The sequence below is a fragment of the Rhinoraja longicauda genome, chromosome 23 (assembly GCF_053455715.1).
Source record: "Rhinoraja longicauda isolate Sanriku21f chromosome 23, sRhiLon1.1, whole genome shotgun sequence".
Classification (NCBI taxonomy): domain Eukaryota; kingdom Metazoa; phylum Chordata; class Chondrichthyes; order Rajiformes; family Arhynchobatidae; genus Rhinoraja; species Rhinoraja longicauda.
Window position 1 is genome coordinate 14,028,393 of NC_135975.1, and position 22,543 is coordinate 14,050,935.

At 41.8% G+C, this 22,543-nt stretch overlaps 1 protein-coding gene across 3 annotated transcripts in view; it reads left to right on the forward strand.

Annotated features, from left to right (window-relative positions):
• reln (reelin) overlaps nucleotides 1–22,543 on the forward strand; it is a 247,689-nt gene that overhangs the window by 168,156 nt on the left and 56,990 nt on the right. For all 3 annotated transcript variants that reach the window (XM_078419695.1, XM_078419696.1, XM_078419694.1), the window contains 12 exons: nucleotides 1,121–1,309; nucleotides 1,946–2,219; nucleotides 3,332–3,472; nucleotides 6,338–6,515; nucleotides 9,986–10,070; nucleotides 11,907–12,089; nucleotides 13,489–13,660; nucleotides 15,006–15,108; nucleotides 15,718–15,944; nucleotides 16,993–17,213; nucleotides 18,924–19,071; nucleotides 21,624–21,882. In XM_078419695.1, the coding sequence (XP_078275821.1) occupies nucleotides 1,121–1,309; nucleotides 1,946–2,219; nucleotides 3,332–3,472; nucleotides 6,338–6,515; nucleotides 9,986–10,070; nucleotides 11,907–12,089; nucleotides 13,489–13,660; nucleotides 15,006–15,108; nucleotides 15,718–15,944; nucleotides 16,993–17,213; nucleotides 18,924–19,071; nucleotides 21,624–21,882 (2,180 nt within the window). The remainder of the gene's footprint in view (nucleotides 1–1,120; nucleotides 1,310–1,945; nucleotides 2,220–3,331; nucleotides 3,473–6,337; nucleotides 6,516–9,985; nucleotides 10,071–11,906; nucleotides 12,090–13,488; nucleotides 13,661–15,005; nucleotides 15,109–15,717; nucleotides 15,945–16,992; nucleotides 17,214–18,923; nucleotides 19,072–21,623; nucleotides 21,883–22,543) is intronic.

Consider the following 22,543-nt stretch of genomic DNA (forward strand, 5'->3'; position numbering starts at 1 on the left):
AGGAGACCAAAATTGCACACAATACTCCACCAGGGCCCTGTACAACTGCAGTAGGACCTCCTTGCTCCTCGACTCAAATCCTCTCTCAATGAAGGCCAACATGCCAATAGCTTTCTTCACTGCCTGCTGTATCTACATGCTTACTTTCAGTGACTGATGTACAAGCACACCCAGGTCTCGTTGCACTTCCCCTTTTCCTAATCGGTCACCATTCAGATAATAATCTACCTTCCTGTTCTTGCCACCAAAGTGGATAATCTCACATTTATCCACATCATACTGCATCTGCCATGCTTCTGCCCACTCTCCCAACCTATCCAAGCCACCCTGCAGCCTCATAGCATCCTCCTCGCAGCTCACACTGCCACCCAAATTTGTGTCATCTGCAAACTTAGAGATGTTACATTTAATTCCCTCGTCTAAGTCGTTAATAGCTATTGTAAACAGCTGGGGTACCAGCAACGAGCCTTGTGGCATTCCACTGCCTACCATTCTGAAAAGGACCCGTTAATTCCTACTCTTTGCGTCCTGTCTGCCAACCAGTCCTCTATCAATGTAAATACCCTGCCCCCAATACCATGTGCTCTAATTTTGCACACTAACTTCTTGTGTGGGACCTTGTCAAAGGCTTTTTGAAAGTCCAGATACACCACATCCACTGGCTCTCCCTTATCCATTTTACTTGTTACATCCTCAAAAAAATCCAAAAGATTAGTCAAGCATGATTTCTCCTTCATAAGTCCATGCTGACTTTGACTGATCCCTTCACTGCTTTCCAAATCACTGAATCAGAGATGCATTCTGTGAAAAGCAAGGGCCCAATGCTTTGGTGAACTCTGTTTTGCACACTAAGAATTGAAAATTAGCATCTACATAGTTTTTGTCATCTGCACAGAGTAAAATAGCACACTGCTTCTAATGGCAGATGATAATGTTAAGATTCTTAATTATGAAGATTAAATCACAACTACAAACTAATGAATTCTTGTGATCAGGCTTTTATCAATTGTTCTGCACTTCGTCTTTTCCAGCAATGGGCATGCCACCTGAATATGGAAATCTGGAATCCTTCTTCCTGCTTGTTACATTAGCTGAACATTGATTGTATTTGTCTTTTCAGGAAAAATCAGTGCACAATGGGCCTTGGATGATGTCTTGATTGGAATGAACGATAGCTCACTTACTGATTTTCAGGATAAATTTGATGACTCCTCTGACTTGCAGCTCAATTGGTATCGCATTCAAGGGGGCAATCCAGATATGTATTGTCACTCGAAGGACACAGCACTGGTTTTTAATCTGAATATTGGTAGGTAATTGAACAGGACTTGCAAACACAAGAACACAGGAGCTGGTGTAGGTCACCTGGCCCCTCAGGACTGCCTTGTCGTTAGTAATTCAATATGATTGTTGATGACCCATCCTATGCCTCATTTCTTCTTCTGTGTCAGTTCTTATAGTCACAGAATTCCCAGATTTTTTAAAAATGGATCTACCTCATTTTGAAATGCATCCTGTCATCTATCCTCCTCAGCCCAGCAGGCTGGAGAATTTCAGAGATTCACCATTACTGAAAACATTTCCAAAGGTGGCACAAAGTGCTGAAGTAACTCAGCAGGTCAGGCAGCATCTCCGGGGAACATGGACAGCATTGCTAGAGATTCTATCCATGTTCTCCACAGATGATGCTGAGTTACTCCAGCACTTTCTGTGTTTTTTTTGTAAACCAGCTTCTGCAGTTCCTTGTGTCTACTTTTCAAAAGATAGGCACCTCCACCCACCATTTTCCAGCATTAATCATAATAGCACAACACAGTCAATAAATAATCATAGAAACATTGAATAATTTTGATGCTTTAGTTACCAGACACATTTTTAACCCTCGAAATGATACATTCTCTCTTTCTCCTTCATCCCAATAGCTGTTGTCTATTTTGTATTCTAGGCAAGCCTCGGTTTGCAGAAACGTGGGATTTCCATGTTACTGCATCCACGTTCCTGCAATTTGAGCTCAATATGGGCTGCGGTAGTCAGTCGCCAGATTCCTCCAGCATCCACCTACAGTACTCGCTCAACACTGGCAAAGACTGGCATCTGGTGACAGAAGAGTGTGTCCCTCCCACCATTGGTTGTCTGCATTACACGGAGAGCTCGGTCTACACTGCACAGAGTTTCCAAAGCTGGAAACGTGTCACCGTCTACCTGTCTCCAGGAACTGTGTAAGTCTGCAAAGACATAAGGACGCAATTGGGAATGGGGAAAAAGTGGGCAAGACCAATGAGCGCATTGGCCTCCCAAATCAAATAATCACTTTAAGGATACACGCATGTCTATGTGTGTATGTGTTTAGCACAGATGGTGTACTTTAAATTTCTTCATATGATGATTTAGGAACAGGAAAATGACATTCATTCACTCAGACATATTCTGCTCTGCAGTTAGATCATGGCAGATCCTGTTTTTAATTTCTTCAATCACTACTGGTTTAATTCCTTATCCCTACCTGACATAAACCTCACTTTTAGCATTTTCATTTGACCCCTTCCCCTCCCCGTCCCCCAGCCAAAACAAATTTCGACTGGGTGAAGAAGTGTTCCCAATTTATTTTCTACTACCCTGCCACACTAAGTAATTTACCAACCATATCCATTTCAATAATCATCTTGACCACCTATATTATTCATATATTTCTCATGGCACAGAAGAAGGCTATTCAGTCCATTGAATCTCTGCCAGCTCTCCGAACAAACTCGTCAATCCCAATTTCATGGGTTATTTCCTCTAAACCTTTCCCTCTCACATCCTCATTAACTCCTCCCAATCCACCAGCATCCGCTTACACTAGGGACACTTTACAGTAACCAGTTATCTAACCAACACACATAGCTTTAGGATATAGGAAGAAAACAGATTACCCAGGGGGAAATTCACCAGGAGAACATGCAAACTGCACACAGACAGCACCAGAGGTCAGGATTAAAAACAGGTGCTGTGAGGCAGTAGCTGGATGAGTTGCACCACTGTGCTACCCTTAAAACTTTGTGGATTTAATATTTAGTTAAGTCCTGTAAATGAAAGGAGTATATTTCGGGTAAACCTCCCCCAAATCTGGTTTTGTTCCATAATGTTAGAGATGGATATACCAAGCACGCACTTTGCTTCCTGCTGTTGTTAGCCCTGTTGCCTCAATAATTGTGTAAAATAAATGTTTTTGTGAGATTGAAGCTACGCTTTAATTAATAATTTTCATTTCCTGAATGCTGAGAATGATTTATATTTCAACCTAGCACCTTTCCTTTTGATGTTACTTATTCGTCTACTGTCTAATTAGTTCCCCCAGGACCCGATTCAGATGGATACAGACTGAATATTCTTCTGGGACTGATAACTGGGCCATTGATAATGTGATCCTTGCCTCAGGGTGTCCCTGGATGTGTTCTGGTCATGGCATTTGTGACATGGGTCATTGTGTGTAAGTATGAAAGCATCGATCTAATTGTGACACCGATGTAAGGCAGGAAGCCGTTTTCTGTCGCTGACTGCAAAATAATTAGAATTCATCCTGATACAATATCAGGTCTAAAACAGATTGAGAAAAGTTTTCATTATTATTCATTACAGATTACAGAGTGGTGTATATTAACTGTTGACTAATGTATCCCATGACAAACTAATCCCAGAAGGGCATCAGCCACTAATTAAAGTAACCCTGCCAGTTCATTTTTGCTATTGAACACCAACTTGCTCCATCCAGCTTCAATTATAAAGAAAATGTTCATGGTTGACAAGATTTTAGATGTAAATCATTAATGGGACCATCTGCTCTAATGTGGCCTATTCAAAGCTATCTAATGCAGGATATTAGTCTGCTACCAAAAGATTTTAATTACATCGCCTTTAGAATGTTCTGAGATTAGTTCTTAACAATGCATTTTGTTGCAAGCCAATAATTAGAAATTCAGTAACTGGGAGCAGAGTACGATTAAGATTTGAAAAGGGAAATGATGGAGGGTTAAATTTCCATTCTTTTCCTTTTTATTGTTTAAATGTAAAAGTGTTTCTCCCCTTTTACAATTGCAAACTCCCATTAGTTACAATGGATGTAATTTTGATTTTGGCCAGTTGTATTATCTGATTGACAATGGATTGGATGCCTATTATAGAATTGTTGAGAGATTATGGAAGAGGGGGTTTGCAGGGCAGTAGATGAGAATTGTAGATGAGTGAAAGCTATTATGTAGGGATAGAAAACCAACAAAATAGGTTTCGGCAGGTTATGTTGTAATTGGCAACATTCAGTCTGGTTATTTGGTTTACTTGCTTCACTCAATCCTGACAGGTCAGGATTTTAAGGCTTGCATTTACAACAATCCTTTTTTTAGATGCACACTGTCGCTGCAGAACTTCAAGGAGCCGGGAGCAGTGGCTGTCGTGGTCTCAGTGCCAGCAGTTCCTAAGCGTTTTGTGACATTGAATGATTGAATGCTTCTAAGAACAGAATGGATGAAAGGCAGATTTTTGTTTTATAATTGATACTTTTCTGGGACTGAAACTCACTTCATCTTTGTTAATGTGTCAGAACGGACAATGGCAAATATAATTGGGTTCATTCTCCACATCCAGAGGAATGTTTTGTGACTGGAATAGGACAGTGGGAAAGTTTGCAACCTTCACATATGCTTTGTTACACTTACATTAATGGTGGGAAATGTAAAATTTGTATTATGTTTCATAGAATTGAAACTAAATATGGTTCAAGGCTTTTTCTGATTTGCCTTCGGAGACCTTTTTAAAAATGAATTCATGAAATGAATTTGTACGTGATCCTTGGAATTCCAGAGCTGCAGGAAGCAGGACATGATCAAAGCAGATAAATGAACTGAATGCTTCCCTTCTCTGTTAGATTTCCTGACTTTTTGTCAAGCCCCCCATGGTATCCTGCAAGAGGAGGTGCTGTTGGAATAAAGGTGCTGGGGTGGAAGAGGAAAAGCATTCTCCCCAATAATCTTGTGCTGTGCCTGGGGACTTGCACTGTGTGGCACAATGGCTGACAGCATTCAGCCTGATGAACACAAGTGAAAGGGTGGCTAGTAATGGTACAGCTGTGGGAGTGAGAAAATAACGTCTCAACAGTTTACGAGCAGTGATTGCAGTTGCAATCTATTCTTGGATTTTGTGTATTATTACATTTTATGAAATTGACTGATATACAATTACTATCTTGTATACAAGACTTGCTGGATAATATTCAAGAATTCTACATCAGAGATTTTTCAAAGAATTGTTTACAAAACAATGGACATCATTCCAGAAGAAGGGTCTCAACCCGAAACGTCACCCATTCCTTCTCTCCAGAAATGCTGCCTGTCCCGCTGAGTTACTCCAGCTTTTTGTGTTTATCTTGGATGATGCATCGGGTTGGAACCTTTCTTCAGACCCAGCTAATCCAGCCTTCACCATTTCACTGGTTCCTGGAGAAACCTTTCCATTGAATAGCAGAAAAGAGCATTTAATAGCAGCAAAGTCCGAAAAGCCAACAATGGGCACAAGCCGCCAGAGACTGGATGCTGATGCACAGGTTACTGCTTCTGCTGCACCTACAGTAAAGCTTCCAGGAAAACAGCAGCTGCATCCAGGCCAACTTTTTCAGTGAGGTAGCTTCTCCAGTAAAGCTGCCAGATCTGATGATTACAGCAAAGGGAACACACTTTCTTATTGCTGCTGCTAGCAGTAGCAGTATATCGTGGAAGGTGGCCTTCAATCTTGCTTAGGTGTCCAGTGCTTCGGGGACAATCCTCGGCATAGATGACCATTCTGGGTTCCATCATTTTGAAACCAGAATGGTTACCGCTAAACAAATAGAGCACTGCCTATTGCTCCTGCTCCCAAGGGGTGGAGATGGCAACAGAATCTATGAGGTGATAAGTCGAAACAACAAAGGGCTACAGATTGTATAAACTGATAAGAAAGGAAGGTGATGGGTGGAAGCCGACATGGGAGGGATGCTGGTCAGAAGAGAACAGTGGGGGGAGGGGATAGGGGACTCTTTGTACTGGATATCTCCGTTACACCCTCAGTCCTAATGCGGAGTCTTAACCTGAAATGTTGACTAACCCTTTGCCTCCATAGATCCTGCCTGACCTGCTGTGTTCGTCCAGCAGCTTGTTTTTTGCTCTAAGAGTATATTGTGCCTTGGATATTTGGGCCCATATTACACAGAAAATGTTGCATTGTTAATTGGCAATTTGATATGTTGGATGCATTGATTTGTGGACTTTAGCTGTGAGAATTTCATTAGGTTTTGCCTTTCACTGATAGGATGTTGTTTTGCTTGCAGGTGTGACAGTAACTTTGAAGGCCCCAACTGTGTACCCACTCTTCCATTGCCATCAATTCTCAAAGATGACTTTAATGAGAAACCCCACCCTGACCTCTGGCCTGAGGTTCTCGGAGCAGAAAGGGGAAACTTAAATGGGGAAATTATCAAATCTGGAACAGCGCTGGAATTCAACAGGGTTAGCGAACTTCTATAAATATGTAGATGTACAAAAGGTGTTGGAATACAGGTATGGCCCGACTCAACAAGGTGGAGTAAGTGAAGCTGCCACTGAACACACTGCCGCCAGCAAGTGAGGCTGCAAACACCAAGCCCATTTTTGTAATATTGGTCAATGCACAATCTCCCAGAGGTATTGTCATTCTAATCTGTTTAAACCAGAGTTTGGCACCTATTTATGTTTATCTTGTATTGTTTCAGAGTAACATTCACATCATCGCTTGGCATGAAACGGTCCTTTACAGCTTAAGTCCCTCTAATTGTCAGGAGCACCTGATTTATCACAGTATTATGTTGCCAGAAAGAGTTTATACAGATACGGTTTCATTAACATGAACCTCTCCAATAACCAGGACACGTATTCACTCCCTCTGGGCAAAATTCTGCAGATGGTGGAAATCTGAAATAAAAACAGAAAATGCCGGCGATACTCAACAATTCAGTCTACGCTTAGAAAAGTACAGCACCGGAACAGGCCCATCGGCCCCAGTGCCATGGAGTTAATGTGGCATCGGGATTGTGAAAACTTAATAAATTGCTTTTCTGACCTGCTAAATATTTTCAGAATTTTCAGTTTTGATTTATCTCTCCCTTATTGCTGGTTGAGTTGCAACCACATCTTACATTTAAGTTGCAAGGAATAGAATGATGACAGAGTAGACAGATTTCTGCTTGCACTTTCAGATGCTGGCCTTTGTCTGCCTGCCTTTCTTTTTGCTTCTGGTTTCTATTGAGGCGACAAAAATGTGAAGTGTTTCCCAGGGTCCAAATCTGGCTTCCTGTTGGGATTTTTCAAAGCACGAGACTCGGAGAGGCTTTTTGTAATTGTAGGCCATTGGCAAGTGTAGCCTTCAGTGGCTCAGAATTTGTCCCTCAGCTGTACCCCCAGAACATTAGCTCAGCTGGTTCCACAGCACTTTCATTCATCCCATTGCCACGGAGCACGAAAATGCAGATAACCTGCCCATTCCTCTGCATCCTGTCGTTCTTGAGAATGGAGTGTAATCTCTTCCCAGCCCCATTGGGAAAGGACATGTTTTGCTGCAACATTTTTGATAATTGCCCTCACTGCACTTATGGAATAGTGTTTTGTCTGAATGTTCTGCAAGACCACTTGTGTCGGGTCTGCAGGCTAGTGAATTTCTGGCTGGTGATCACGTTTCCCCAGTTATTCGTAGCCCCTCCTTCATTGATTTATTGTTTAATTTTAGTGTGATTCAAAGAGGTTTTTACTTTTGTAGATTAGAAAGATGTTTATTATTTCTGCTTAAGGAATTGTGTTCTTCAATTGTTGTCCACAAGAGAAGCGAGGAATTTCACAAGCATTCTGATTCTTAAGATAATGGGAGACTTGACACATATCCGTGCAGTAAGTTTACAGTCCGAATAGTTGTGCTTAATTCTGGTGAAGGCATCAAGAAGCAATGTGTCAATATGTTGCATCAACTGTGTACACTTCTGATTGCCTTGCTAGAATAGATGTTACAAAATAGGGAAGGGAGCAAAAAAGATCTAGAAGGATTTACCAGGTCTGGAGGGGTTGAGGTATAACGAGAGAACGAATAAGCTGTTTTTTTCGGAGCATAGGAGTCTAAGGGATGACCTTATAGTGGTATATAAAAGCACGAGAGGCATGGATAAGATCAATAGTCACAGTCCTTTCCCTGCGTAGGGGAGTCAAAATCTAGAGGGCATGAGTTTAAATTGAGAGGAACCCTAAGGCGATGTATACATGGAACAAGCTGCCAGAGGAAGTGGTGGAGGCGGCTACAATTATCACATTTAAAATACACTGAGGCAGTTACGTGGGTAGGGATGGTTTGGAGGAATGTGAGCCAGATGCAGAGACGTGGGTCATGCTCAGTTTAGCAACTTGACCGACGTGGATAGGAACAGACCCTTAGGCCCACGATGTCTGTGCTGAACGTGATGCCCAAGTTAAATTAATCTTCTCTGCTTGCATGTGATCCATATCTCTCCATTCCCTGTGTGTCTGTGCTCCTATCTCAAAGCTGCTTAAATGCCACTATCATGCCTGTTTCCACCACTGCCCTTACCAGGCATTCTCAGCACCCGCCATTTTCTATGTAAAAATACCTGCGCTGCATTTCTCCTTTCAACCCTCCCTGTTTGACCTTAAAGCTATACTCTCTATTTTTTGGTTTGGGAAAATATATGGACTGTTCTCCATATCTATGCCTCTCATAATTTTGTATACTTGTATCCGGCCTCCCCTCAACTTCTGACACTACAGAGAAAACAATCTAAGTTTGTCCAATCTTTCCTTATAGCTAATGGCCTTTAGTCTATTGTCTCTGCCATGTGCCTGCCCCTGAAGGTATGTGACACCATCCCTCTTTAAACATTTCTGAATTGATAATATGGACCTCCCCATTCAATAAAATCTTGGGTGCCTTTATCCATGAAACCTGAAACACAATATTTTGTGGCACTGAGAGTCACAGAGTCATACAGCATGGAAACCTGGAGCCCAACTTGTCCATGCCGACCAATATGCCCCATCTATGCTAGCCCGCGTATGGCTCGTGTCCCTCTAAACTTTTCTTTTCCATATACCTGTCCGAATGCCTTTTAAAATGTTGTTAATGTACCTGCCTCAACTACCTCCTCTGGCAGCTCCTTCCACTTACCCACTATCCAGGGAGTGAGTTTGATGTGACATTACTTTTGTTATGTGTTCTGTTAATGCCCTTACACAATGGCCTGTATCTTCTGTTAATAGTTTTGAACATTCTGGACTTGGGGTAGTGATATTCTTATACAATGTACTGAGAATTGTGTAATTACTCTCAATGTACTGCATGATGTTTATTACTACTGTATAGCACTGCATGTTGTTGCATTAATACACCTCCATGCCACAGTTTATGGTGTGCTAACACTTTAACAAAGTGCACTGTACATTGTGTTAATATGTTTACTATGACAATGCTCAACATAATGCAGTTAACAATGTAACATACTAGATGGTATGCATTTTAATTCCTTCACTTAAAAGTTTTGTGTGCTGTGTTAATATAGTAACATGCCACACTGTGTGTCATGCTAAAATTATTATGCACTGCACTGTATCTTGAGTCAATTTGCAAACAAATTGTCCTGTAAGTTATGTTAATGTCATGCAAATGTTGTTAATCCTCTAACTACAATATACTAAGTGCGGGTTTAGTACTGTTTTGTTCACACTCTAATACACTGCACAGCGCGTTGTCAGGGACACTTCTTTTAAAATGTTTACTACAAAATAGACATTTGGCTGTTCATGTTCGATTAGTTGTACAGTAATTATGGGCGTAAAATGCTCTTGGCCTTCATTTAAATACACTTTGTGGTCATTTCTGTGTATTTTTCTATACAACATACAACCACATTGGTTCTAATCCTTGCTTTCCTCTTCATTTCTTGCAGGATGGGCTGCGAATGCTGATGTCCCGGGACCTGGAATGCACAAACACCTTGTACATTCAATTCTCATTTAAATTCATCACTAAAGGTCTGTTTTAAAAAAAATCTTGCCGAACCACACAACATTAAACAGATTTCCAACTTAGAAATTCCACAGAGTGTAGAAGCTATGCTACATGCATCTCATGCTGAAGAGACTAAAAGTAACATTAATGGCAAACATTTAAATATAACAAAAATAATATATATATTTGATGTTAGATGTTATTTCAAGTGAGGTCCTTTGGCCATTTTGGATGACTGTTGCAACTCATGGAAAATCCAAGGATGTTTGCGGGGAAGGTAATTTACCTGGTCAATTTTCTGATTGTGTTGCCTGTTTACTGGAGCACTGTGGCAGTTGTGAACGTTGCTTCCCTGTAACCCACTCGTGGCCAGGTTTCATATGGAACCAATGCAGGTAACCGGCTGTTGAAGGGTCCCCAGGAACGTGTTAACCTCCATGTGCGCACTTTGACACACATGGAAGTCCTGATGGGCCAAATGGCCTCATTCTGCTCCTTTCACTTATGACCTTATGTGCAGCCTTGGAGAGGTTGGACAGAGTAACATCATCTGATGAAAACTCTGCATTTTCTGGTAATTTGATTGAGAGCACATAGATCATTGTACATAAGATTTAGTGTGAATAACCAGAGAAAGAAGGGAGAGAGATATTAAGAGTATCTGTATGGGTACTGAACATATAAGGCTATGATTTAATACCCAACAACCAACTCTGCACTGAGGTACAGACATCTGAAAATATCAGGAAAATCTCTGAAGTCAACATATTAAAGCACTTCTCATGACGGCATGTTAAAATGACAGAAGGATTATCTCATCTTATGAGCTAAATATTTATCAGCTGAGTTACAGAGACATACTCAGCAGCCATTTAGACTAAAAAAGGGAAGCACTCAGTTTGAATGCAGATTTCAAAATTAGTTTATGAATGGATATTTTCCCCGCTGCTGATAAGAAGTTGCTTTCTTTGGAGATATGCACAGCTATTCCAGAGACTGGTTAATGCAGAGCCCATAAAATGTTACTAACATTCATTGTCAGAATGTGGCTCATACATTTAAATTAAATGTATCGGTGCAGGCTTCACACTCAAAGCTAGTCCGTTGTTATTTTGTATTTACATTTAAACAAAGAATTATCAGAAATTCAATGATTTGTAGTATTTCTAGATCCAGAACGGCCTTTATGTTGTTTTAGTATTAAATTTCATTGCTATTTGAAATATTCTAAACCATTTCCATCAGTTGCTGATAAGTATTATATTTAGCTTCTGTTTTTATTATATATTTGCCCCTCTTTCAATTTATTCTCCAGTCCCAATGTTATGCATGAACAGGAATTATTTCATTGTATTTATTTTATTCAGGAGTGATATATGAGCCAGTAATTGCACCCGGTGAAGGAAGAAGGGAATTGCTTTTCACCCTGTCAGGTTTCAGTGACTTGGACACTAAGGTTTCTGAAGTTGGCCCTGGCCATGCAAAGTGTTGGGATTCTAAAGGCATCCTGGTTTGTAACAGACGATGCGCTCAAATAAACTATTTGATGCTGTGAATGATTTGGAGAGTGACTGATGGACGTGATTAGCACGTCCTGGCAACGTTCTAAGGGGTGCACTCTGCATTTGTCAATGACGCATCTAGTGAGTTTTTACAACTCTCAGCGGAGTTTCTAAATTCTGATTACACTTATGCAGACTGACTTTTAGTACATATTTTTGTAAATTTAAATTAATTTATTAGTGCCTGCCATTTCTGTGATAAATTGTGGGTTAGCAACAATGTGGTTGTGGTTCCGCCTAGGTCTGAATTGGTCTGATGGGAATTATACTGATCCCAACACTGTCTCTTTGGCTCAGGTGCTCCCGACCGCTCGCATTCTGTTCTGCTGCAGTACTCCATCAATGGTGGCATTACCTGGCATTTGATGGATGAATTATACTTTCTTCAGACAACAGAGGTGCTCTTTATTAATGTCCCCTTCCCACACGCTGCCCAGACCAATGCTACCCGTTTTCGCCTCTGGCAACCTCACAACGAAGGTAACACATTGGAATTACATTTACATTGTGCTTTCATTAAATCATTTCTGCCACCTTTTATTCAGTTTGCTACAGGTTTTTCAAAACTAATTTTGTTTGAAGAATACAGATGGACATTCTATTTATTAAAGCTGAATCTGTGAAGTTCTGTTGAACTGTGCAATATGACGTGTGTGTTATGAATGAGAATGGATCAAGGATAATGTTATAGATGCAAAATGTTGGAGTAACAGTCTGAAGAAGGGTCTCCACGTGCTGCCCATCCCGCTAAGTTACTCCAGCATTTTGTGTCTATCTTTGGTTTAAACCAGCATCTGCAGTTCCTTCCTACACAAGGATAATGTTATGCTGTGAATGAAATCTCTAATCTCTAATTATAATAAATCTCTAATCTCTAATCTCTAATATACTTAATTCTTCTGTTCTCGTTCTGTTAGGAATATGCAGATGCAGAGGGGAGCTCACTGAATCAATCCACCCTCACCATTACACCTCAATGCCAACAGTAAACCACTCCATCCCGTTTTCATTTCTTGAGCCAGAAATCAGAAATCCACAAAAGATGGGATCAAACTTGGTAACATTTCACTGCAGGGCACATGTAAAATTGGCAAATGTGTCCAATTACAACATTTCTCATGGCAACAATGGACTCATAATTGTACCAGCAGCCGTGTAAATGATAATGTCGTTAACACCTCATTGTCTATAGAAGGGACAAGACCCACCTCTACAATTAAGTTAGGAAATTGATTGGTAAAGTTACACTGACTTTCAGAGTGGTTTACCAACACTGGAAACGATAAGCCCAGGGACAGTATAAGACAATAACTGCAGATGCTGGTACAAATCGAAGGTATTTATTCACAAAATGCTGGAGTAACTCAGCAGGTGAGGCAGCATCTCAGGAGAGAAGGAATTCCTTCTCTCCTGAGATGCTGCCTGACCTGCTGAGTTACTCCAGCATTTTGTGAATAAATAGCCCAGGGACAGTATCACTCACATTCTGTGTTGACAACTTTCATTTTGACCATTGATGACATCATTCCATAAATTAACAGTTCAATAATTATTCAATGAGGCAACAATTCTTTAATCTTTTAGTTACCTTTACTGTAATGTCTACAATGCTTGATTAAAAGTAAATCTGTACCTGGCAGCTGCATGTTAAGGATGTTAAGGAAAAGATATTAGTGTGTGCAGTCTTAGTTAATTTTTGTGGAATTGTAAGATTGGTGAGTTAATATTGAGGCAATTAAGATGGAAAATACAATAGTGAACTTTTAAATGCATTCAACACAGAATTAACAATTGACTTTTAACCAAATTGCGAATAAAAAGAGTTTGTTGGGATGTTAAAGCCAAATTTACTCTAATTTTTATGTGTTCTACAATAAAGGACAAATGGAAGAAATCTGGATCATTGATGATCTTATTATTGATGGGAACAATGAGAAAAATCATGCTGTTTTGTTGGAAACGTTCGACTTTGGGCCAAAGGAGGAAAACTGGTTATTCTATCCTGGTGGAAACATTGGTCTTTATTGTCCCTCTCTATTAAAGGGAACCACGTAAGCATAACAGCTTCTCCAGTCCATTGGTTATTGGTCTATGACTGTGTGTGTTAACAGTAAGTGTTTATTACTCTTGATTAATGTCCAGGCTCTTAAGTCATAAGGTCATAAGGAATAGGAGTAGAATTAGGCCATTTGGTCCATGAAGTCTACTGCCATTCAATCATGGCTGATCTATCTCTCCTTCCTAATCCCATTCTCCTGCCTTCTCCCCATAACCTCTGACACCTGTACTAATCAAGAAGCCAAAAATTCCTTAACGTCTCCACCTCTCTGCCACTTATTCCACTTTAAGGATGCATCTTAAAACCTCCCTCTTTTAGCAAACCGCTATCAAGGCCCAACATTTCCTTCTGGCATGGCAGCATGGTGGCGTAGCAGTAGAGCTACAGCCGTACAGCGCCAGAGACCCAGGTTCGATCCTGACTACGGATGCTGTCTATACGTTGGTATATTCTCCCCGTGACTTGCATGAGTTTTCTCCAAGTTTCCTCCCACACTCCCACACCCGGTATCTTGGAAACATGAGTGGCCCCAAAACATTGTCCCCAAGTTGCATTTCCCCAGGGCATCCTTCTCAACATGTGCTTTTTTGAGCAAATTATATCAGATTCCTAAATGATCTGTTTGGAAAATGTTGTTGTATTAACTGTCAGGGAATGATTGCATCGACAAGGGTATAGTAGCTAGAAATGTGTCAGAAATGTGTCAGCACCTCACCTCGTCATAGGCTTAGGCAATGTAGGCTTAGACTATAGGCGTAGGCTTAGTCAGGCTCCTTTTGCAAAATACATTACTGCATTGTATACCAATTATCCTCGGGTACATGCCAACCTATCTGCAGATCCTTTAAGGGCCGTCCTGAAGATTTGCTCCAATGTTTTTTACTTCACACCTTTTCTTACATTTTATTTACAAAGGAGCTTTACATCACCAGCAAAACAAAACTAGAGCTAAAATTTCGTTTTCATCAGGAATCTGCCGTCCAATCAGTGAAGTGAGTATCAGTTGTAGATGGTCTCCAATGTTGCAGCATCCACTCACCAGAGATGCCTGGGAATGAACCTCATCTCAAAAGATGACTAGACAGTCATGTGGCGTTGGTGGAGAAGGGAAGCTCCTCCGGCTGCTCTTTAGTTTGGGAATCACTTTTCCACTTAACAAATGTTTTTAGTGATGTGCACAAACATCATTGCATTGCTTCTTTCAATGCGCAATCCTCTGAATGCTCCCAAGCAATGCTTGTTGCAGTGTTTTCGCAAGCGGATTCTTAGCAAGCGGATTTAAGTTGATAGTTACTGTGCAGTTATTTTAATTTTAATGTTGTGTCTCTGTGAACAAGGGAGGAAGATTCTGCCATAGTCTTCGTGTCAAACATGGTTGGGGAACATTCCATCACCACACGTGATCTGGATGTTAACGAGAACACCATCGTTCAGTTTCAGGTAATTCTCTATGTTTACCTGCCTATTTTTTAGCAGCATAGAATTTTTGGACATTGGCTGCATGTATTTAGAATTTAGGCCACACAGCAACTAATTTGGGTCACCAAATGATACATTTGGAGCCCAAACCAGAACCCAAAAATACATTGAGTAAAAGCAGGGAAACCAAACCTAAAAAATGTAACCTCAAGATTGACCTCTTAATCATTTAAAACAGGCCTCTCGGAAAGAATACCAGCAAATAATTAATGGGTTAATCTACTAATATACCAAGCAATGGTTATTAAGTCTTAAAATAGAGCATGTGTAGCACTAGAGAGAATCAGTGATAAATATTCATCTGTGCATAGACTTGGTAAAACATCTGCCGATATATTTACCTTGACAACAGCACAGCTACAAAAGAATTAAAAACAAAAGAGAAATAATCTGGGTCATATCAAAGATGTCCTCAGAATATTTTCAATTTCCCAAATCGTCTTTGAATCAAATCCTTGTTGCTCTTCAAATGAAAACCTTCTTTGGCCAAATGCTTACATTTCAGTAACAATGTGTAATAGCATCACTGAGATAAACAGAGGTAAATGCATGTATTTTCTATAATTTCAGATCAACGTTGGATGTAACATAGATAGTTCAGCCTCTGATCCTATTAGATTGGAGTTCTCACGGGATTTTGGAGCCACATGGCACTTGCTCCTGCCTCTCTGTTACAGCAGTGGGCACATCAGCTCACTTTGTTCAACTGAGCTCCATCCCAGCAGCACCTATTATGCTGGAATCACCCACGGCTGGAAGAGGAAGGTCATCCATTTTGGCAGGCTCCACCTTTGCGGGTGAGTTCTTAATCTAGAATTTAAAAAATATATATATTTAAACCTTTTTTTTTCTTTCCACGCACTTAAACTGGTAATCTTGTGATTCAAAAGAGTCGGCAGCCTTCTGTCCTATTTGCATGTTGATGGCCAGCAGTTTGTTGAGTCGTGCCTGGTCTGGTCTGGTGTGGCTCAGGAGCTCAGTTGCCCTGCCATTCTCTGCTGCACCTGAACAAGTGAAGGCTGTGGCCTGAGAAGGTGCAATAATTGCCAACTCCCATTTTGTCTGGACCCACCTTTCATTCAATTGCGTTTTCTGCTTCCCCACAACTCTTCTGATATCCTTCTGAACAGTCAGACTCTAGAGGTCCTGACCGATGGTGGCTATCTCTTAGTCCAATTTGATGCTAATTACATTTAATTTGTTCTTGTAGCAGAGGTGCAGATGCATAACAGGTCATGACCCTTTAGTCAGTTCACTGCATAGATTTTCATGGAACTACCACTGTAATACACCCAATGAACACGAGATGCTGGAGTAACTCAGCGGGTCAGGCAGCATCTCTAGATAGGTGACGTTTCAGTTTGGGACCCTTCTTCAGACTTTTCAGACCTCTTTAGGCTTTTTCAGTCCCGACCTGAACCTTCATCTATCGATTTTCTCCAGGGATGCTGTTTGACCTGCTGAGTTACTCCAGCATTTTGTGACTATCTTTGATATAAACCAGCATCTGCAGTTCCTTTTTATTATCCAATAAACATGGCATGCTGATAGAATTGGTACACTCCAGGACTGCTATGTTGGTGAACTTATCCGTTCATGAAAAATGTAGAAGCACCTGGGGTAGTGAAGATGGGAAAAGGACAGACGTTGTTTCGGGTCGGGCCCTTTAGACTGAAAGACCAGGATAGAGGTCTGAAGGAGGATCCCTACCCTTCTCCCTCCACAGATGTGGCCTGGCCTGCTGAGTTTCCCCAGCACTTGGGGTTTTGCTCAACATTTACTGCTTGTTTGAAATCTTCTTTTCTTCAGCTCCTGCCATGGAAATATTACTGCTTGTTTCCACAGGTCAGTGCGGTTTCGCTGGTACCAGGGCTTCTACAGGCTAGGTTCTCAACCAGTGACCTGGGCCATTGATAATGTTTACATCGGGCCCCAGTGTGAGGAGATGTGTAACGGTCACGGCAACTGCGTCGGTGGAACTCACTGCATTTGTGACGCCAGGTATTCCGGGCCCACCTGCAAAATCAGCTCCAAAAATACAGACTTCTTGAAGGGAGATTTTAAAGGTAGGTTGGAAAAAATTATAGTGGGTTAGTACTAGGTAAAATTATAGTAGTAGTATAAAATAATTGTAGGTTTGTGAGGCCTGGGTAAAGCAATCAAACAAACTGACTCTATCTACGGAGAATGGAAACAGTCAGTCTGTTCTACCATTTTGCGTAATGATATGAATGATGCGTAATTTCCAGGATATTTTACACTGAATGGAGAATATGTCCAAAATCAGGATGTGGGTGGGAGCCAGTGAATGGTGGGTATTGTAACGTGTGTCTAAGTGTGGTGGAGGGGATTTGATATGTGCGGTACAGTGGGAGGTGCTGGTTGTGGATGGGGTAGTAGGTGTGTACAATGGTAGGGTGTTTGGTGCAGATGGAGCTGGGCAGATATGGAGGGGGGGGAAGGAGATGGTGGGTGGAGGTGGGCATGATTAGGTGAGGGTGGACATGGAACATTTGTAGGCAAGGGTGGTGTTTGCAGCTGTGAATGGGATGATGGATGGGGGCAGAGGTGAGGGGGATGCAGGATGTGGGCAGTAGTTGCATAGGGTGGTGGATCTGGCCAGTAATGGGATTAGGGATTGCAAGTGCTGCTGGGCAGGTGATCTTGAGGGTGGGAAAAGGGTGGGATAGAGGCTGTCAAAGGGTGTAGGATTTTCTTTCAATTGCTTCCAGTCATACATTAAACACATTCATTGTAAAAATGAAGGATTATCGAGCAGAAATCCCCACCTGTTTCCATGCTAGCATGTGGCGGGTGGGGGTATTAGTGAAATTCAGTCCCCTCCACCATCAGTAGGGGACAGTGACGCTCAGCTCAGCTCAACACACACCCAGCCCGTTGGGAAGCTGGAGCTTCATAATTTGGCAGGACGTGGGCAGTGTGAAAGGTTCGACTCCTTCGAATGCTGTGGACACTGTTGCATCAAGACAGACTAGCTAGGCATTCCCTGTCTGTCAGCGCTGTACATTTATAACATTCAATGAAAGAAAAGAAATATTTACATTTGTAAAGGACTTCATTGTAGCTTTTGTTTCAACATGTGCTGGCAGTTCAGTCAAAGTTTTATGAGCATGTGTGACAGGCACAGGAGTTGTAGCTGGTGGTTCAGTTTTTAGTCATAGAAACAGAAAATAGGTGCAGGAGGAGGCCATTTTGCCCTTCGAGACAACACCGCCATTCATTGTGATCATGGCTGATCATCCACAATCAGTAACCCGTGCCTGCCTTCTTGATTGTTAAAGGAACAGGGATCAGGAATCCCTGTCTTCACACGGCACTTTAGCAGTGTCTGATGTTGGAATGAGGCCCTAAACCCACAAATGTTGACACAGTGAGATGAGGCAAATGCAACCAGTGAGCATTAAAAACATTTGCCGTTACTGCAGTGTTTAATAAATATAATTATTGGTTGCCTTGAAATGTCAGGCTGCCAGAGTGCTTGCCGCGATGAAACAGGCTATGAACTTTGTGGAGAGTCTGCCAAGGAGGAGGTTAGGGGCGATCCATTTAGATTACATTGAGCTTTATGTTTCTCTGAAGGACTATTTACAGGTTAACAGTTCAGAAACCTCTAAGATGTGAAGACAAAACATTTCTGCATCATATTTAAGGCTGTAATCCATTTTGCGTTTATGTTAGTCAACTGATGTGGCAGCCACTTTGAAACATTTTTGGCAAATCAAACCTCACCAATCCGGAATTACTTTCATTCTTAGGTCCAACAGACCCTGAGAGGTTTTTGGTGGTGAGTGGCGGCAAACCATCCAGGAAATGTGGTCTAATGTCCAGTGGAAACAGCCTCTTCTTCAGTGAGGAGGGCCGACGCATGCTGATGACTGTTGACATGGATTTGGCATACGCAAGGTATTCGGAACACGTTCAGTCATGGACATTTCTACCTTGTTCACCTCTTGTTTAAGCCTTTTGTAATGAGCCTTCATGTGAAATCCTGCATTCAAAATTCAGGTGTGATGGGGGAAAAATGCATGTGGTTATCAGTCACATCCATACCGAACTACATAAATCGTGCCTCCACCTGCCTTGATATAGATTTTTCTGGTGGTTACACTAATGTGGCCATGAATGTTTCCAGTAAATCTCTACTCAAGCCATGGCCCCTTCTAAATGCAGAATTGTTATTTCCCAAATCAGCTTTAGTTTCAGATCCATTTCACAGTGACCCTTAACAGTAAGACGCCCATGTCTTTTTCCCTCTGATGTCTTTCTCCCTTCAACCGCAGGCATAGGTTCAACAATATTTGTTGTTCTCCTCTTTCATCAGGAGCAGAAGTAATATTCTCTAGCTCCTTTCCTCTTTGAGGTTTGGCGTTATTTACCTGAGTGTTTCAAACACAAAACAGGTTCCGTCCACCGGGGTTCCCAAGATACTCATTCCTCGTTTGCCTGGACTGGTGCGTGGAAGAAATAATTTCAAACCACACTCTGAGAACCGTGTTCAGCTGTCATGTTTGGAAGATAACAGAAATTCTGTGCAGCTTTTCTTCCTCTGATTTGTAAGAGACAGACATTTTCATCTCATTGTGTCAGAGTGTTCTTTAATCTCCTGTCAGGTACGAGTTCACTATTTCCTCCCAGAGGTGGCGGTGAAACTGCAAATTTGAGACCTGAAGGTTGGTAACAGAACCACTCAAGCTGATGCTGAGTGTCCAGTGGTTTTCATAGCACCGTGCCATCAGCGCTACGGTGATGCAAGCCTGTGGGATTGTGGCCGTCTTCATGAATTCTCATTAAAAATAAACAGCAAATGAGTTTTCAGAGTCAGAACCTGCCAGTAACCTAAAGAATCTAATGCAGTACAAGAAAGTAAACACCTACACTTTCCAGATGAAGTGATCCAAATGCGAGAATTTAAAGTGGCAGCCCCATGTTTGCTGCTGAGTGCTCAGAATTCCTTTCCGAACATATGTTATGCATGGAAAGTGTTGCATTTGAGGTTGTCAATTATACGTCAGTCGCCATGAATCATGTGCCTCATTTTAAAGAGGTGTTTGATAGAAAGAGAAAGGAACAGAGTCACTTCTTGTGGATTTTCTGACCTTGAAAATCCACTCCGTCCCTTGGAACAGGAATGTTATTTATAAAGAGCTGACATTTTATACACCCTGCTCCTGCAATTAACCTCCAACAGACCTCGGATTATCATTATATTGTGTCACTAAAACACGAACTCTTTAAAAAAACGATTTTAATGGAGCAAGCAGAGGATCACAAAAAGGTTACATCCTCTATTTGAACATTATGATTGAACTTGCCTCTGCATTCCATATTCTGACTACTTGCTGCCCAAAAATGTTGTTCCTAATGCCACCTTATGTCAATTTGCATCATTCCAAGTCTTCTAGATCTTGATTATCCACAAACGCAAAGAGTCTTTGCGTTCCTTCATGATACTTAATACCTCTGTCACAATCTTCCCATCCTGCTTTGCCCAAGGAGAACAACCCCATTTTCCCCAGTCTATTCACCTAACTAAAATCCATCATCTCACGGAAAATCTCTATTGCTCCCTATAAGGCTTTAACATTGCCACCCAGTCCTAAACTTTGCCACCCAGTACTCCAGTTATGGCTGAAATGGTATCTTAGAATAACCAGTTCACCATGACCTCCTTGCTCTTTTCTGAGTGATTGCTAATTCCTTACCAGATTATTGTCTCTAGAACATTCCTCGACAACCAAAGTTAAACTGATGAGCATGAAACTGCTGGGTTTACACTTAAAGCATTTTTTTGAGCAAAGGTGTAACACTTGCCATATTTTTGCAGTCCTTGGGCACCACCCCGGAAACTGTAGATCTGTTGAGTCTAGCCAGTGGCTCTGCATTTACCTCCCGTAATTCTCTCGGCAATGTACAATATATCCCACCCGCACCAGGGAGGTGATTTATCTACTCAAAAAAAACAGCTAACCTTACTCTCATCTCCTTGGCAACTTGTAGCCCAACCAGTATCTCAATAACATTTTGCTTTGTTGAGATTTCAACTGCACGTTTTTTCTTGGGAGAAGCAGGTCTGTGATATTAATAGTCAAAACCACCAAAAATATGTAGACAGGGCCATCATTCAGCTGGTAATATTAGATGTAAATAAAGCTGGCGTGTAAAGCCGCTGCATTTTCACAATGCATTGAAAGATGGAGCCATTTTTTTTTGCCTCTTAGAAAAACTACTGGTTTTAATTTCCAATCCACAATCCCACCTGGATTATGGTGTTGCTCTGAGTTGGAAACAGATGTGATGTGGTTCACTCCGCCATGACAAGTGGGCCTGCTGGCATTCTGACATTTACCCAGAAACTTGCTGCATGAATCGATTCCTTATGTGAGTGTCCACAGAATCTATCCGGAGGGATATTTTAACAGTGAAATGCCAGCTGTTTTATTATACTTTCCACTCAGGTTTGTGCAGTTCTTCCTGAGACTGGGCTGTGGCAAGGCATCGCCTGACCCCCGCAGCCAGCCAATGCTGTTGCAGTATTCCATGAATGGAGGCCTGAGCTGGGGAGTGCTCCAGGAATTCCTCTTCAGCAACTCCAGTAACGTGGGCCGATATATTGCTCTCGAGATTCCACTGAAGGCCCGCTCCTCCTCCACCCGACTTCGCTGGTGGCAGCCCTCTGAAGACGGGCATTTCTACAGCCCCTGGGCCATTGATGAGGTGAGATCTATCAGCTGAAGGCAGGTGTGATACATTGAACTCATGAAGGCAAGTCTGGTACATTGATCTCGGGAAGGTGAGCGTGATACTTTGAACTCACCAAGGCACGTGCAGTACATTGAATGCGGGAAGGCAGGCAGAGTATGTTGAACGCATGAAGGCGCTCGCAGTACATTGGGTGAAAGCAAGCGTAGGCTGCAAGGCTTCTGGCCTCCAGCCAAGGGTAGATGTTATGAGGTATTAGGAAGGACATAAGCTGAGGGCAGTTAAATAGCAGCTGGAATCCCTGCTCTGTTGGCTGCTCAGTGAGTTTAAAGTTTAGAGATACAGTGCGGAAACAGGCCCTTCGGCCCACCAAGTCCGTGCTGACCAGCGATTCCCGCACACTTACACTATCCTGCACCCACAAATTACAATTATACCAAGCCAATTAACCTACAAAGCTGTATGTCTTTGGAGTGGAGTGATCGCTGTTGAAAATCCCACACCTATGGACTGGTGAAGACCAGGTCCCATGTTAAATATCGCAAATATAAGAGTCGCAGCAGGAAAATGGTCATTGCCTGAGTCCCGACCACCAGGCAGGGGCAGTACCCGGAGCAGGGCATGTGCAAATGCTTGAACAATCCACCCAATGAGTGGTCATCCCTTCATATCTGCC